Below are 17,180 nucleotides of genomic sequence, written 5' to 3' on the forward strand. Positions count from 1 at the left end.
CACACAGCCAGTCCAAGCGGCCAGGAGCAGACTCAAGGCTTGGGATCAACCCAGGCATGGAGCTGACCGAAGGACTGCAAGCATGTGTCTTTTTTGGGGACACCCCAAGCCAGTGGGGGGGTGGCTGGGGTGGCACGAGGGTCTCTGCAGCTTGTCCACCCCAAGTGCTGCTGCTGCAATCCAGTCCCAGCTTTTGGGGGAATTTTTGCCATGAAACAGCAGCAGGTGCTCCCCAGTGCTGCCAGTCCCGAAGCAACCTGATGCCCACGTCCTCTGGGTTCATGCAGGGACTAAATTTAAACCTTGGCAAGGAGGAGAGGAAAGCTTCCCGCAGAGCTGGGCTGGCACTTAACCCTTCCCTGCTGAGCTGGGCTGGGCTTGCAGGTGGCATTTGTGCCCAGAGGGACTGCAGGGGACCTGCCGTGGGCAGCGCTCAGTGGTGTGGTGGCCTTGTGCAAGGAGTGTGTATGTGGGATTTCAAACCCCCAAAGCCCTTTCTTCATGCTCAGGCACAGGCACAGCCTGCCAGGGCAGTGCTGGAGTTGCCATCCCTGGTCCTGCTTCTCCACGGAGCTCCAGGCTGTGTCTGGGGCCATCCCACCTCCTGCAGCACCCACAGAGGGTGCCGGGAGGCGGATGGACAGAGGATGGACAGCGGATGGACAGAGGATGGACAGCAGGTGCACACCACAGCCGGGTGTCCGGTGCTGCTCTCCTGCCACCCTCGCAGCCTCCGGTGGTGTTGAGTCACTTGTCACAGCTGTTGTCACTGTGACCATTGTGGTTTTAGCAGGAGCTGGGTGTCGGAGCAGCAGCAGCAGCAAGGACTGTGCTGAGCACGAGTGTTGGAGTGGGGCAGGGGAAAGGCTGGGAGAGCTGGGGGTGCTCACCTGGAGAGGAGAAGGCTTCAGGGAGAGCTCAGAGCCCCTTCCAGGGCTTAAAGGGGCTCCAGGAGAGCTGGAGAGGGACTGGGGACAAGGGATGGAGGGGCAGGACACAGGGAATGGCTTCATACTGATACAGGGCAGAGTTAGGGGGGATATTGGGAAGGAATTGTTCCCTGGCAGGGTGGGCAGGCCCTGGCACAGGTGCCCAGAGCAGCTGTGGCTGCCCCTGGATCCCTGGCACTGTCCAAGGCCAGGCTGGACAGGGCTTGGAGCAGCCTGGGACAGTGGAAGGTGTCCCTGACATGGCAGGGGGTGGGAGTGGCCTTTGGGGATCTTTCCAACCCACACCAGTCTGTGATTCTGTGACCCCCAGGATGCTGTGAACAGCCCCTCTGGGGGTGCTGTGGGAGCAGCAGAACTGGCCAGGCATTGCTGTCACTGCCCTGGCAGCAGCCCCAGGCTGCCAGCAATGTGCCAAGCCAGGCCACGCTGCAGACCTGCACCTCCTCCTGCTGCTCCCGAGTTTGTCCCTCGGTGTGGCGAGACCCCCGGGCTCCTCCTGCCAGATGAAACCCAACCAGCACCTCCCAGCAGCCAGAGCAGGTTGGGCTGTGCCTGTGGGGCACAAACATGTTACAGAACAGCGGGTGGACCCCGGCTGAGCCAGATTTGCTAATTAAACACTCATTTATGTTTAAGCCAGCATGATACTGCCTGTAAGCCTCACCACTGTATTTGCTTATTAACCTGGGTTTCGTGCCAGCTCGGAGCGTGCTCACCTCAGTGCTGGCAAGCCTGGCACGGGCAGCGAGGAGGAGGTGGGAGGCTGCTGGTAGCTGCTGAAAGCAGGATGTGCCTCTCCCACGCTGGAGCTACTTTTTGCGGCTCCGGAGGAGCAGGAAACACCGGCCCAGCTTGGCAGGGGCTTTCAGAGCCGCCTCGGGTTCAGGAGGGACCTGGGCATCCGGGCCGCGGCAGCAGCGCCTGGGAGGAGCCCAGGCCCTGGGACAGCCCAGGGCGCTGTGTGACAGCGCTGTCCCCGAGCCAGGGTGTCCCGGGGCAGCGCTGTCCCCGAGCCAGGGTGTCCCGGGGCAGCGCCGAGCCGGGGCTGCGGCACAGCGGCGATGTCCGGGCTGGGACACGGCGGGGCAGGAGCGTCCTGCGGCCCACGGCGCCGTGCCAGGGGCCAGCCCCACTCCCAGCCCCTGTCCCGTTCCCGGCACCGCTTGTAACCTCCTGCCTCATTCCCTGTTCTGTTCCCAGTCCCGTGTCCCGTTCCCAGCCCTCAGTCCCGTTCCCAGCCCTCAGTCCCGTTCCCCTCCCTCAGTCCCGTTCCCGCCGAGCCCCACCTCAAGGCGGGGCCTGCACACACCCCGGTGCCCCCACACAGAGCCTCCGGCCCCTCACGCACGGACAGAGCTCACTTCCCGGTCCCGATCCCGATCCCCATCCCGGTCCCAAGCCCTCAGCCACGTCCCTGCGGCAAACGGCGGCTGCCTCCTCCTCCTCCCCGGCCCCGTCCCCGCCATCCCCCGCAACTCTCCCGGCGCCAGGCTCGGGCAACCACCGACAGACACAGCGATGTCACGTCTTTATTTAAAAATAAATAAATATATATACACACACAAACCCATGTTCAAGCGCTTGGTGCACTCTGGAACACCCTCTCCTCCTGTCAGAGCCCCACAAAGAACCCCAAGTACCCTTTGGAGAAGGACAGCAATGTGTTTCCACATCGGGGCTCTGGAGAGGATTCTCCTTTTCCCCGAGGAGCACTGAACAAACACAACTTGTCCTGTTTGTCACCGCAGAGGTCCCAAGCCACACGCCCTTCCTCACAGCACACACCAGGACCAGCACCCTGACCCTGGTTAGGAACAAAACACTTATTGCTTTTGGGGATGTTTTTACCTCCCTCCTGCGTTTCCCAGCTGATTGTGCTTCCCACAGGAGCTCTCCATCAAGTACTCGAGGTCTTTGGATGAAAAAGGTACCATCTGGCTTCAGTGCAAAATGCTGTGGAGGAGTTCAAGCTCCGTGCAGGACATTGTGAGTCCAGGAAGTTGCCAGATTTGGTCTCCCTACCTGCATCCCTCTACAGTCACATGGGAACGGCAGGGAAGATTCCAGCCCTGGAACAAAGTCCAACCACTTAAATAGATTCCTAATATATTCTAAAGCTATTTAATATATAAAAAGCAACATTATTTTCACTTTTTGTACACTCATGTGCTCAAAAGTGGGAAATACCAGCATTAAGGCTGCCTGCTGTGCCAGCCACCAAGCTGGAATCATCACCCATTTCTGCCCTTAAGCTCGGACAAGCCCTGGCACTAAGAATGCTCCACACCAACCCCCTCAAAATGCCATTTTCACTAGTGCTTTTCCTGTTCCAGATGCCCCAAAATTTCAACTCTACTTCCCCACATTCCTACAAGGTTTCTTACAAATGCACCATAAAAATGCAATTTAGAGTCACTGTGTCGGGTTTTTTTCCTTTTTATGACATCCAACCACAGCACTGCTGCTGTCCCTGGACTGTTCTCCTCCTCTCCTGGGATGTTTAGGGCTGGTGTACAGAAGCACCAGGCCTCAAACCAATCCCTCATCCTTGTGCAGACCCCAGGAAAGTTTTTTTTCCCCCAGCTTCCTTTCTTGCCAAACCTCCAAGGGCTGTATGGATGGGACAGGACATGGAGGGGACACACTGTGGCACCAACATCTCCAGTTCCATCCAGTGAGACTCCTACCCCCCTGCACCAGTGCCCAGCACACAGTCAGCTTTAAAGGCAGGCTTAATCCTGGCATTTCCCAAGCTTTTGAGCATTTACTCCTCAGGTCTCAGCCAAGGCCACCTGTGCATCCTGTGTGACTCGAGTTTCAGGCATGTGGCAACAGCAGAGCATTGCTCAGGTGTCACTGACTCCCGTTCCCAGGGTCAGAGGGGAGCAGTGCTGCTCTGTGAGCCCCCACCCCGGGCAGGAATTCCCTGGAAGAGCAGATCATTCCATGCAGGGCATACACCAGACTGCCTTGGGGGGTTCATGGTGCTCAACTGCAGCAACACTGCTCTAACACTGCTCTGCTGCTCACCAGGACAACCCAGCATCAACCTGCCTTCAAGGCCTGGCTGTGTGAAGGAGGACCAAGAAAAAACAGGACATTGCCACATGAATTTTTCTCTTTGCAGTATCATGCCTACAGTGAAACATTCATAGCTGCTCAACAGAGTAAAAATATGCTACATGAGAACTGTACCGGAAAATGCAGGATCCTGGGAGAGCTGGGGGAGTGTGCAGATAAAAACCAGAATGGAACAGCCAGCTTCGAAATATGCCACTGGAAACAGAGGAGGGAATGACCACAGTGCTGCTTTCCCAGCAGTCTGGCAGACACTGGAATGGGTGCAATTCCCAGGCTCCCATGCTGGTGTCAGGACGGGCACAGCCCTCCCTGGGAGCAGCACGGACACACACGGGAGAGCTGGGAATGTGCTCAGGGGCTGCCCTCAGGCAGGGACTGTCCCTCCTGCACTGGAACCACCCCAGCTCTGTGGCACAGCCCGGAGGGACAGGGGGAGGTGACAGCCAGCCCCAGCACGGCGCTCTCCGGGGATCCAGGGAGCTGCAGATCCATAGGAAACAAGGGAAGCAGAGAGGAGCCTGCTCTCCTGGGAAGCACACACAGCCTGGATGGCAGACAAACCACCCACACAGCTGGGGTCCGAGCTCAGAGCGTGTCCTGGGGAATGAATTTACAAAGTGCCACTGGTCCTTGGACCCAAATCTAATGTACAGGATATATTACAGCAAACAGCAGCCCTGCAGCTTGTGCCAGCCCCTCTCTGCACTGCCTGCAGGAGGACTCCAATATCTACACTCTTTACAACAGACTCCTTCCTTTTCACATGGAGGAAAATAAAAACATAAGTTAGACCAGCAATAAATAAAAGCATGGAACGTGTGCGTCCTGGTCAGCCCCCTTTATGCATCCCAATCAGACTGGAGAGCTTCTCACAGTGCTCGAGTTTCAGGGACTCTGCTTTCTGTTTTAACCGCTCATCTCTGTAGAGCTTGGCCAAATTGGACAAATCAGACTCTGAAAGATAAAAAAAAAAGATGTATTAGGATGAAGTCCTGAGCCTCCATTAAAGTACTGTTTCTAAGTGCTTTGTTATCCTTGTGGCACTTCTAAATTTTAATTTTGGTGGGTATTGAAGCCAGGGAGGTGAACAGCTACCCAAGGGACTCGTCTGAAAGGCCTCCCTGCCCTTTCATTAATAATCTCAAATGTACTTTGCATTTTGTTCCCCTTCTTCTCAAAAGCCACATAAAACTGAAATAATTCCATTGTTTAAATTATTTCCTCCCAGTAATTCAGAGAAGTTGCTTTTGCTGATTAGCTGAGGAAGTCTTAATATAGGTTTCTCCCCGCAGAATAATTTGGCTGCAGGATTAGATGCACCGAGGAGAACAGCAGTAATTTACTTCTGAAAAGGTCAACATCTCCGTAAGCACAGGCTACCTGATGACACTCCATTTTCCAAAGAGCTTTTATACACCTTACAAGCCCCTCATTTTACAAAATTATTCAGAGTGGAAAGAACTTCAATAGATCCTTTCATGCCTTACGAATTCTGTCCCCGTCCCACTGAAATTTAAAGCCATTTACCCTCCTCCCACTCACTGAAAAGCTTCACAAACTGACAGGCAGGAACAGCTCATTTTAGAGCAGGAATCCATTTCCACGTTTATAACCAAATGCCACTCAAGCAGTGCTGGGCACAGCCTTGTCAAGCCTCCAGTAAAAAACAGGCTCAGGTAATTGTCCCTGAGCCCAGAGTCCCTGGAGCTGTGCACTGGAGAATCTCAGTTTACACTTATCCAATTGAGGAAAATTATTCCCTGCACTTTTGACAGCATTCATTCCATCACATTTGCTCCTTGTGGGTTTCAATCTGTTACACAGTAGTTCTTCTGAAGCCTTTTCTCCAAGGAAGTTCTAAAATATTGAATTCCAGCTATATTTACACGGGATATACAGAAGAAATTCCTCCCTGGGAGGGTGGGCAGGCCCTGGCACAGGGTGCCCAGAGCAGCTGGGGCTGCCTCTGGATCCCTGGCAGTGCCCAAGGCCAGGTTGGTCATTGGGGCTTGGAGGAGCCTGGGACAGTGGGAGGTGTCCCTGCTCATGGCAAGGGGTGGAATTGGATGAGCTTTAAGGCCCTTTCCAACCCAAACCACTCCATGATTCTGTGATACTTATCCTGACTTGGTTTTCAGTTGCCGTTTTGTGAGTCCGAGCTCTCTGCAGTCTCACTTTACAACTGAGCCATCCCACCTGAAACATCTCCTGTAAAACCTGGCATGTGCTTTTTGAACCTAACTGTGCCCCAGATTTCAGAAGACCCAAACCCACAGCACACCCAACTTTCACACACTGCTCTGCTGAGTCTGCTGCGGCACTGTAAAACTGACTGGCTGAACAACGTACAACCAATCCATTATTTTAAAGGGTTTTTTTAAAAATGTTATTGGACACCAGGTAATGCTTTTCAAGTCTTAAAATGAAGGACTTTAAAACCCAAGCTGTTCCTGAACTACTCATCTCTGTCTGTTTTGCTGGTGCTCAAGGGAAATCTGCCCTCAGTAAACACAACAAATGTACTATAAATAGGCATTTAACTGACAAAAACTCATCACACCAATTCCAACACTTCAGCAAGGATTAAGGGACCAGGACTGTGCAGCAACAGCTGACTAAGAACCGCCTCAGCATCTGCAGAACATTTCCCCAGCACTCCATCCTGTACTCAGAGTTTATTTTTACAAACATGACTGTCCTAAGGTCAGCCCAGTCTCAGCTATGGCCAGGATGGGAAGCACTCTGAAAACGGTGAGTTTTTAATGACAGCAGTGGCCTCAGGCTATGCTAACTGTGGCTGCTGTGAATGTATTTGTAGCTGGTGACCAACACAACCCCTGAGTGCACAAAGCTCTGGAGGAGCATGGCTTGGCAGGCACTTGGCATTCCAGGCTGGATCATCTCCCCTCTCTGGCTCCTGGGCTCTCTCAGACTCACAAACCTTGTCCCCTCTTTGGGACTGGGCTCTCCCCAGCTCCAGCTCTCTGTGAGACAATGTGGTGACTTTCAACTGCACGAGGTCAATTAAAGGGATTTTTCTGTAAGAAAGAAACTCTCCCCCTTAGCAAGCGTACATTTATGAGTATGAACATCCACACTATCCCTGGAGGCTGCTCCTGCCAGCCACAGATAATCAAAACTGATAAACACACCAAAAACTTCAGGGCTTTTATGGTCTTATATTATATGTTCTTTTCCTTTTTAACTTCAGAGCCTACGTATTTTTTTTATTTTTCTTTAAAAGCAGGATTGGTAACTTTTATGTAAAGTAAGCCAAAACAAGCCTTCCCATCAAACACCTGTAAAGAACCTGGAGTTAGCAACACTAGTTACCTCTCCTTTAGGATTAAATGAGTCTTCTTTAGATAAATTGGTAAAGAAACTGAAAACAAGTGCAAAGGCACCTTTTAGGAGTGTGCTGAGGAGTGTTCTGCACAGAGTAATTAAAAACCCTCACCAGTGTGTGAAAGCAGCTTGTCTGCTGCTACTGTACATTCACACTTGTTCCAGCTTCCTTTACACACAGCAGCACTAAGTGGTGACTCATTTGAAGGTGATGAGCACTTTAGGTGAATAAAATCACTGAATGAAACCAGTCACAACATCCCAGCCTAAGCTACTCCTTGTGATTTGATTTCTGTTATTTCTTACCATTATGCAACAGCAGGAATTTGCTATCTCTTCAACGAACCAGATTAGTAGCAATTAACAAGCAATAAAATATGGGTTAACATGCCTTTTTTTTGTGCCACTGATCCACTCAGGGCTGAGTGAGAATAACAATTCTGAATGCTCACATGTGTGTTCTTCCTTTCTGCATTCAATTCTTGTTTTTGAAAGACTTGAAAATGGTGAAAAACATGATCTGTAACTCAGCTAAAGATAGAAAATGCAAATAACACCCAAACCACAGAAGCATGCTCTGAAAACTGATACCAGGAACACAGCCCACTGCAAGGGAGCCAAGAGCACCTGGACACACTCGGGACTCTTGGAGAAATTTTAAGGAAAAAGTTACAGAAACTTCTTGTGGAGACAGCCAAAGCAAAACTGATTCTGCTCCAACAAAGGAAACGTGGAATAGGTGATGTCTCAAGATCTTTTCCAGCCTAGCAATCTGTCAGGGCTGGATAAATGTGGTGGGTTGTATGTTTAAAACATCACTAAGGGTTATTCAAGCATAAAACCTGAGCAGAAAAAAGTGTCTTAAATGGTGAAGTCTACTTTCCACTCATCTCTCAGAATCACTTAAAATGGATTTTGACAGATCTCAAGAATAGCAAATTCACTGTTAGGAGCAGATGTGGCACACCTTAAACCAGTGCAAGGCTGAGATGTTACAAGGACTGGAAACTGAGGCTAAAACCAGCAGAGCTTTGTGAAGCACAGCCACCCCCCAGCCCCTGAAACACCCTTGGGACAGAAATAACTTACTTTGCTGTTTCTCCTTCCAGCAGCTGGTCTGAATATAGTCTATGTAATCTTTCTCAACTGTTTTCTCAAGCTCCTGAAGTTCTGCTCCTTGATAATTCTTTTCAAAGTTTTTATCAACATAGTAAGGCACCTGCAAGTTCTCTGTTTCTCTGCTGACAACATGGCCTATGGACCTGTAGGAGCAGAAGGGAGAAATCAGATGTATCAGCAGTTCAGACCTCAAAATACCAAGAGCTGTTTCTCCATATTAGCACTTCTAGAAGAAAATATTTACAGGAATGTTTGTACAGTTCATTTCTGCAGGATTATGGCTCCCTCAACCATCAAGTCAGGAAATTACAATCTCAGGGACAGCAAGCTGTGAAGTACAAACAGAACCCACCATCCTGCTACAACCATAGGAAAATATCCCAGAGTCTTTAAAGACTTAGGGCACAATGCAGGTGGATCTAGATTTTCCCATTTTTTGGATACTTTAGTAGAAATACAATTTAGCAAGGGGGGATTCTAGTTACACTTTTCTTCAAGGTTTTATAATCATAAGTAAGCAAAGTGAGGCATGGAACAGGCTGGAAAATACCCTGTTGGAAGAATCAGCTCCTCTGACACAGTTACTGGGTGAAACTGCACTCCTGGAGTGAATTTCCTTATTTAAGCAGATACCCAAGGCCTCTGCTCAAATCACTGCCCCCAGAGAGAGGCAGACAGCCAAAACACAAAGGTTACACTCAAAAGAATCCTGTTTGCCCCTTTTTCCTGGACTCTTTTCCTTCTCCTCCCTGTGTCTCAGAGGTGTCCCCAGTTTCTTTTGGTTTTTAGGCTGTTCAGTGTTTTAAGGCTATGATTTAGATAAACAGCCTAACTCTGAACCAGGCTCAGGCCTGACTCTCTCCCATCACCAGGAGAAGGGGAGGTGGTGAAGAAAAGCAGCTCAGCTGCTGTGGGGGCAGTGTGGGAGGTTTCACATGGGACTGGCAGATAGCAAAAACACTCTCTGGGAAAAAAAAGCCACCCTAAAAACATCCACCCTCCTTTTCTTTCCTGGGGGCCTCACACTGACATCGTGTGGTAAAACAATGAGGGATGTTGGGCTGCTGTGGCAGAGCAGAGCAGGGCAAGGCTGCACTTGGGCAGTTTTACTCCCAGAAGGGAACAAGGGGACTATTTGGAGCACTCTGCTGGCTGCCCCAAACCTGCCAACCCCACTTCTCTCTGAGTAAGGGCCAGCCCAGGTCAGCTCTTTCCCTCCTCCAGCCCTGGAAGCTGAGAGCAGCACATGGGTTTTCCTCTGCCCCACAAGCTCCCAGGACAGCAGCTCTGCTGGGTCCTTCTGCTCCCTGAGCCTGCTAGTTCCCAGGGCCCTGATTCTCTGGAGAGGTTAAACCAGGGCATTTCCAGGCTTTAACGATTTGTTGAGCTTCCAGTGGAATTCATGCTCCAGAAAAGATCTGGATTTATACTGCAAACCACAGGTTTCATTTTTTAGCTGCTTTTCAGAGGAACCTCAGGGGTGATCCACAGATTCTGGGGTTTGGTCAGATGAGAGGCTGATCTACATCCACACTCCCCATCCTGTATCACTGTGCAAAACCATTATGTGCCAGCTGAGCAAGGCTTCTGACCCTCACAGTTCAGCACCCTGTGCACTGAAGCTCTCCACAGGTAACATCACAGTGCTCAGAACTCAGCAGTGCAGGCTGTTGGTATTTCCTTATTTACAAACTGGTAACATTTTCTATAAAAAGCAGAACATTAATGTGCATTTTGCTGTCAAACCCAACTTCCATCAGCCTCCATACTGCAAACAGCAGCAGCAGAAAAATGTGGTTTTAAAGGACTTACGATTTGTAGAATAAGCTGTAGGGTGGGTTGGTGGCCATCAGCTGGGTTATAACTGACACTATTATGATGATGAAAACTGGCATCAACTGGATAAATGCAGAGTATGAATTCTGAAAAGTACAAGGATTAGCAGTCAAGAAAATACAGAGATGGAAAAAGGCATCTGTTCACAGAAGCCAGGCTATCAATCACAGATCAACAACATGTTACATGTAAACTCTGAAGAAAAAGAGGAAGTACTTTGTGATTTTGAGAGGGAAGACATTCTAATTTCTAAATAACCTTTATTAATAATATCAGAACACTCTTGGACACAATTTTCTTTCCCTTTCTTTCTGCCCCTTCCTTCGCAGTGCCCACAGCACTACTGTACCTGTCAGTGTCCAATCCAGCCTGCAGGAACACCCTGCAATTCCTGCGTACCTACAGCTTTCCTGCACCCTCTGAATTTGCTCTCCATTGCAAAGATCTCAGCCTCTGCCCAAGCCCTGAGCAGTAAAGGGTTAAGAGCTCCCATGCAGTGTAACTTCAGACAGGATGCAAGCACCCGGCCTTTGATTAGATTCATTTGGCAGAACAAAAGAGTGGAAACACTATCAAAGAGAAAACATTGATCTTTCCTCCTGCTCTTCCATTTCTTTCTAAACTGGCTTCTAAAATGCCTTTTCTTATGCAGAGGAAAATATCATATGCAGCTCTTTAGGCTTTGCCCTCTGCCTTGGGATAGCAACAAGGATTCCTGATGTAGCAGTAGGTGGGATTCACAGGATCCCGGGACCACTGAGGTTGGAAAAGCTCTCCCAGACCATGGAGTCCAAGCTGAGCCTGATCCCCACCTTGTCCCCAGCCCAGAGCACTCCGTGCCACCTCCAGCCCTATCCAGGACACCTCCAGGGATGGGGACTCCAAATCCCCCCAGGCAGCTCCTCCCCATCCCTGAGCACCCTTTCCATGGGGAAATTCCTGCTGTGCCCACCCTGAGCCTGCCCTGGCCCAGCCTGAGGCCGTTCCCTCTCCTCCTGTCCCTGTTCCCTGGAGCACAGCCCGACCCCCCGGCTGTCCCCTCCTGTCAGGAGCTGTGCAGAGCCACAAGGTCCCCCCTGAGCCTCCTTTTCTCCAGGCTGAGCCCCTTCCCAGCTCCCTCAGCCTCTCCTGGGGCTCCAGCCCCTTCCCAGCTCTGTTCCATTCCCTGGACACGCTCCAGCTCCTCAGTGTCTTTCCTGAAATGAGGGGCTGGATTCACTTCTCCCAGCTTAGCTGTCTATCAGCTGTACCAGGGTTTTTTTCTGAGCCTGAGACTCACAAGGCAAAACTCATCTTCCTTGGAGAATGATCCCTGGAGGTTAACAGACTGTCTCCAGAGGAAGATCTTGCCAAGGCAGGTGGCAGGTGTGTATGTGCACTGACAACAAAGGACACCTTGTGTCTCATCTGGAAGTCTCAGCTGGCAGCAATGTGTCCCAAGCCCATCCCGTCCCCAGCTGGAAGAGGCCTGTGCAGCCCCTGGGTGCTCATTTACTGAAGGATGAAATACACATTGAGGACAAGCCACTGCTTCCACGTCCATCACCAGTCCCCATTTGGATTCATTGTTGCTGGATTACCAAGCACTGGAGCTTGCAAAAATCAAGCAGCAGCAAAACCCTCAGTGACAGAAACTGGAGTGCCTGAGATGCTGAAATACAACAGATCTTTACAGCAGTGGTTAATAAAAGCCAATCCAGTGACAAAGAAAATACCCAGTGTGGCTGTGGCCCTTGAGGATAAACACTGAGCACTCAAGCTTGGGAGGGTTTGTCCTGGCTTTGGAAGAGGATCCCTCACCCTGGTGAGCTGTTTAAATATTTAAGCTGAGGAGATCCCTGTTCCCAGCTACCTGTGGCCTGTGCTCCTCCTCCTCTGGCTCCTGTGTCCACGCCCTCTCGGCCCGGTGCCTCCGTGGGTAATAGTGAGCATCTCTGGCTACATTGGAGAACATGTGGATATTCCCTGCAAAGAAACCAGGACACACTCATGTCTCACCCAGCTGCTGGTACTCACCTGGATTCTTCAGCTTCTACTGAGTTATCCAGGTTTATACTCCACAGCCAGAATTACAGCTGGGAGATCTCAAAGTAAAAAGCACAAACCACCTCAGAATTAAACCACCACAATGTTATTCCAAAAAGTCTACCAGAGAAATTGTAGTATGCTCCAATCCATCTTAATTTAAATTAAGCTGCAGAAACATGTTCTGATTTGTATGATTTTATCTCATATTTTAATGCTGTTCGTGTCACATTCACTTGCAAGGCTGTGGCAGGAAAATGAATTTGCTTCACCATGCTCAGGCTGTGAATTATGGTCTCCCATAATTACTGAATGTGGTCTTCTACCCTCATTTCTAATTCCTCTGCCTTCAAGCCATTAATAATTTTACTTAATTATTTTATAATAAAGAAAGAGATTTTTAAAAGAGTAAAAAAGGAGAACCATTCAGGATTTTCTTTCCTGCACACAGAATGTGGTTGATTTATTTTTAAAAAATCTAAAATGAGGGAAGAATTGCATTTGCTGCTTCAATTTGAAGCCCAGGATCTGATTTTATCACCATATGAATATCTTAATAATAGCTGTGCTCTCCTCTTTTGAAATTCAGAATATCTTTGTGCTAGAGAATTGAAATCTGTGGCTTATCATCACAACAGAAATGCAAAACTATTTTTAAGCCTTGGGAAAGATGTCACATTATTTTATACTCTTATCCTGCCCTTTTTTTGAGTTTCCCAAAGAATTCTGCAAGAAACCTGGGCAAAGGTGACCTCTGCTATTGTGTCAAAACCTCTGTTCCACTGCTTGTTCAAAGATTTTCCAAGCTTCAGGCATGTGTGCAGTCAGAGCTCCAACAGTGAGCCAAGCCAGGCTGGCTCCAAGGAGGAAAGGTGCTTTTGGGAAAAAAAGAAAGTTTATTTCTATCGTTCAACATTGCTCAGACAGGATTTTATCAAGCTGTCAAAAGAAGCAGCCAGTGTGGGAAAAGAAGAACAGCTTTTACAGGGGTGCCTAGAAAAAAAGTTTTCCCAAATTTTAAATTTCTCCAAGGATTTCAGGCAGAGGTTTCTTTTGTTCCATATGCATTTATTTTTTATGTGAAGAACTTGTATCCTCTCTTAGTTACAACTGCAACACTCTGCCAAGTGGAGTCTCCTTTGAGTTTTATCACGTTTAACATTTTAACTATTTTTCCATGGAATATCCATAGAGAAAAACTGTTCAGTAAAAATAAAGCCATAAACCTGCCCTCAAAAGCCCAGTGAGGAAACTCTTGTTTACTGGCAACACCTACTACTACAAAATCACATTTTTACTTTTTTACTCTTTGCTGCTTTGCCAAAAATTCCCATTTTCTCCTCCATGCCAGTGTCCCTGAGAAACCTGCCATGCCCCATACCCAAACTCCTCCCACAGCTCCTCAATTTCCTGTCCTCAACTCCAAGCATCCCAGTTCCCCACAGGCCCATTCCATGAGGGTGATGTCCCACACAGGACACATCCAGAGGCAATTCCTTGCACAGTCAGAGATGGAAAACTTGCAGACTCCAGCTGGAATTACACCATGCTGGGGTTGGCTCTGCACATCCACTGGTGCAAGTCTGGGATCCCAGGTCCCCTCAGCTGCAACATGCACCACTCACAGCAAGCTTTAGCAAGTAACTACTCGTCTGTGTGTCTTCAGATTGTACTAAGTGGTGTGTACCTCACTTTTTGTGACACCTTGGTGGTGAAAAGTTCCTGGGAGTGCTAAAGCAATTCCTTAGATGCTGCCAGGAAGGCCCTTGAAGTCCTCACAACCTTCAAATTTCCTTTTAATCCAGTGATCTTGCAGGATCTTTCTATTTTTCCTACAAATCCAAACGCCAAGGCTGGGCTGAGACACGTACCAAGCTGCTCCAGGTGCAGCTCCCATTGCTGCAACACTGATCCTGCACAGACCCTGGATCCTGCACAGCCCTGGATCCTGCACAGCCCTGGATCCTTCCCTGGCAGGCAGCACTTGCTGAGCTCCCAGGCTGTGACTCCATTACAGCACAGGCTGCTGTGAATCACAGGAGCTCCGGCTTCCCCTGAGACCACAGCTCCAGGAGCTGGGCCCTGCTGGCCTGGAATGCTGTCAGGTGCCACAAGTACAACCCAGGCATGGAACTGTTCATGTTGGAAAAGACCTCTCAGGTCACTGAGTCCAACCATCATGGAAAACAACTCTGATCCCTTCTCATTCACATCCTCTGTTACCTCCCATACCATTACTGGCTTCAGATGATGGAGGGAATGAAAGAAAGGCAGAAATCAAATGTGAAAAGGTTTCTGCTCTTTTCAGATATATCATCAACTCCCTGAGCAGTCCCAAGGGAAGCTGAACTTCCTCATGGTTCACAGAATCACATAATATGCTGAGTTGGAAGAGACTCCCAAGGATCATCCAGCCCTGGCCCTGCACAGACCCCCAGCAATCCCCCTGTGCATCTCTGCTGTCCAAAGGCTCCTGGAGCTCTGGCAGCCTCGGGGCTGTGCCCATTCCCTGGGGAGCCTGAGCAGGGCCAGCACCCTCTGGGGGGAGAAAGGAATACTCCCAGAATCCAGCCTGGCCTTGCCCTGGCCCAGCTCCAGCCATTCCCTCAGGGTTAGTCAGTCCACTGCCCTTTGAATCCACTGCAGCCAGGTACTGACCTGTAGGGAAGTGCCCACCAAAAAACACATTGAATATTTCTTCTGGTGTGATGTCTGCTTCGAATTCTGTGTAGTAATTGTAGTGCCTGGCCTGGCCAGTGCTGACGTGCTCGTGGTCACTGCCGAGTTCATCGTAGCGGAGCCGTTTCTCAGGGTTGCTCAGAACTGCAAAAGCATTGCCTATTGCTGGAGAGGGAATTAAAACCAGTGTTACGTTCCCAGAGCTCACACTTTTGGAAGTGCAGCAGCAAAAAAAGTCCAAACAAGCCTAGGAAATCTGTGCTTGACCAAAGACTGAGCTACTTCTACAAAAGATGTGTAACAGCCCTGCCACCACCTGTGATGAAACCACTCCTGCTGTCACTGATAACAGGAGAAACACAAAAGTGTCCAAGTATATGCAGGGACTTGAAATATTTGTAAAACTGACATGAGAGTTCACTTCAGCCAAGAAATTGGGTGAGAATGGAGAATTTTATCAGCTCAAGCCAAATGCAAGTTTGGTCTGAGTGCACCTCCATATCCCACAGACAGCTAACACAAAGTTAATAACTGCAGGCACCAGTTAAAATGCATAGGGCTATCCCAAGTTTTTCCTGCTGGCTGAGATGCTCCTGAAGCTCTGTGGCACATCTATTTCACACCTCACATCCAACCACTCAGAAGGGTTTGTCTGGCTCATCTTCTTCTTTGACCTCTGACAGAACAAGTTCATAGACAAATACAACTCAAACACAAACAGATAAAAACCAGCCCTCCAGAAGCTCCTTGTTTCAACAGACTGAATGAGTCACTGGCTTTCCTCATGCTGGGCTGCATGGGAAGGGGAGATGTGTATGAGTTTAGACAGTAACACTGCAGCATCACTGAGACACTGCATGCTGGATTTAATTTCATATTTTTATACACATATATGTAAATAAAAATTTATTCATGACAAGGTGCAGTTGTTGATGACAAGCACTCAATTCTCCTGCATGGCCAGTGCCAGTTCCAAATTCTGAACCTTCTTCAGTATCACTGAATCCCAGAATGGCTTGGGTTGGAAGGAACCATGAAGATCACCTCATTCCAATTCCCTGCCATCAGCAGGGACAGCTCCCACCTGACGATGTCGTTCCAAGCCCCATCCAAGTTGGTCTTGGACACTCCAGGGATCCAGGGGCAGCCACATCTGCTCTGGGCACCCCTTGACGATGCCGTTCCAAGCCCCATCCAAGTTGGCCTTGGACACTTCCAGGGATCCAGGGGCAGCCACATCTGCTCTGGGCACCCCTGTGACAGGGCCTCAGCACCCTCACAGAGAAGAATTTCTTCCTAATATCCCATCCATCCCTGCCCTCTGACAGTGTAGATGCCATTCCCTGTGTCCTGCTCCTCCAGACCCTTGTAAAACTCCTCAGAAGTATCTGGGAATGGGACTTGGGATGCATTCCCATCGTTTCTAAGGGAGACGCGTATTTTGCAGAGAGAATTGCAAACCCTGCGGAGCCGCAGCGGGGTCCTGTGAGGACGCTGCAGTGTCCGTGACCCCTCCCGGCTCCGCTGGGCACCGGCGCTGCCCCCCGGTGCCCCCGGGCCCCCTCACCTTTGAAGGCCTCGGTGGCTCCGGGCGCGCGGTTCTTGTCGGGGTGGAACTTGAGGGCCAGCCTGCGGTACGCCCGCTTCAGCTCCTCCTCGCCGGCGTCCCGGCTCACGCCCAGGATCTCGTAGTAATCCCGGCACCGCTTGATCCTGAGGGCGCACACGGGGTCATACCGGGGCGCCCCGGGCCCGCTCCCCGCTGCGCACCGGGCTCGCCCCGCCCCTCCCCGCCGCCCGCCGAGCTCCCGCGGCCCCGCGCTGCCGCTCACCGCTGCACCCCGTCCAGCTGCTCGGCCGTGTAGGTCATGTCGGCCCGCGGCCGCCGCCGCCCCTCGCTCACCGCCCGCCGCCCCGCGCCGCCATCTTGTGCGCGGGGGCTGCTGGGAGCGGGCCCGGCGGCGCCGGCGGGGCGTGACGTCACGGCGAAGGGCGGTGACGTCATGGGGGTTCTGAGGGGAGCGGGAGGTCACGGAATGGTGGAATCGTGGAGTTGTGGAATGCCGTGGAATTATGGAATTATGGAATGTCATGGAATTGTGGAATGCCCCGAGCAGGAAGGGACCCACCAGGATCATCCCGTCC

General features: G+C 50.4%; 2 protein-coding genes across 2 annotated transcripts; one reads left to right on the plus strand and one right to left on the minus strand.

Annotated features, from left to right (window-relative positions):
* Window positions 1–752: 752 nt before the first annotated feature.
* Window positions 753–2,489, plus strand: LOC120499177 (mucin-1-like). The gene is made up of 2 exons (XM_039702700.1): window positions 753–1,490; window positions 1,587–2,489. Exons 1-2 carry the CDS (start codon window positions 1,357–1,359, stop codon window positions 2,485–2,487), a joined length of 1,035 nt encoding a protein of 344 aa, XP_039558634.1. The 5' UTR covers window positions 753–1,356; the 3' UTR covers window positions 2,488–2,489.
* Window positions 2,466–16,990, minus strand: DNAJC18 (DnaJ heat shock protein family (Hsp40) member C18). Its single transcript, XM_039702701.1, has 7 exons — window positions 16,868–16,990; window positions 16,603–16,748; window positions 15,015–15,200; window positions 12,184–12,296; window positions 10,308–10,417; window positions 8,466–8,638; window positions 2,466–4,985 (listed from the first exon to the last, which is right to left on the minus strand). Exons 1-7 carry the CDS (start codon window positions 16,903–16,905, stop codon window positions 4,861–4,863), a joined length of 891 nt encoding a protein of 296 aa, XP_039558635.1. The 5' UTR covers window positions 16,906–16,990; the 3' UTR covers window positions 2,466–4,860.
* Window positions 16,991–17,180: the final 190 nt, after the last annotated feature.

This window comes from Passer montanus, unplaced genomic scaffold, assembly GCF_014805655.1.
Source record: "Passer montanus isolate IOZ18808 unplaced genomic scaffold, ASM1480565v1 scaffold159, whole genome shotgun sequence".
In the NCBI taxonomy this organism is placed as follows: domain Eukaryota; kingdom Metazoa; phylum Chordata; class Aves; order Passeriformes; family Passeridae; genus Passer; species Passer montanus.

Excerpts from the sequence above, each read along its gene's own strand:
- DNAJC18 (XM_039702701.1), bottom strand. The coding sequence starts at position 16,905 with ATGACCTACACGGCCGAGCAGCTGGACGGGGTGCAGCG. Across the intron at positions 16,749-16,867 it reads CAGCTGGACGGGGTGCAGCG|GATCAAGCGGTGCCGGGATT; the intron begins GTGAGCGGCAGC and ends GTGCGCCCTCAG. Across the intron at positions 10,418-12,183 it reads AGGAGGAGCACAGGCCACAG|AATTCATACTCTGCATTTAT; the intron begins GTAGCTGGGAAC and ends TGTACTTTTCAG.
- LOC120499177 (XM_039702700.1), top strand. The coding sequence starts at position 1,357 with ATGTGCCAAGCCAGGCCACGCTGCAGACCTGCACCTCCTCCTGCTGCT. Across the intron at positions 1,491-1,586 it reads CCTCCCAGCAGCCAGAGCAG|CCAGCATGATACTGCCTGTA; the intron begins GTTGGGCTGTGC and ends TTTATGTTTAAG.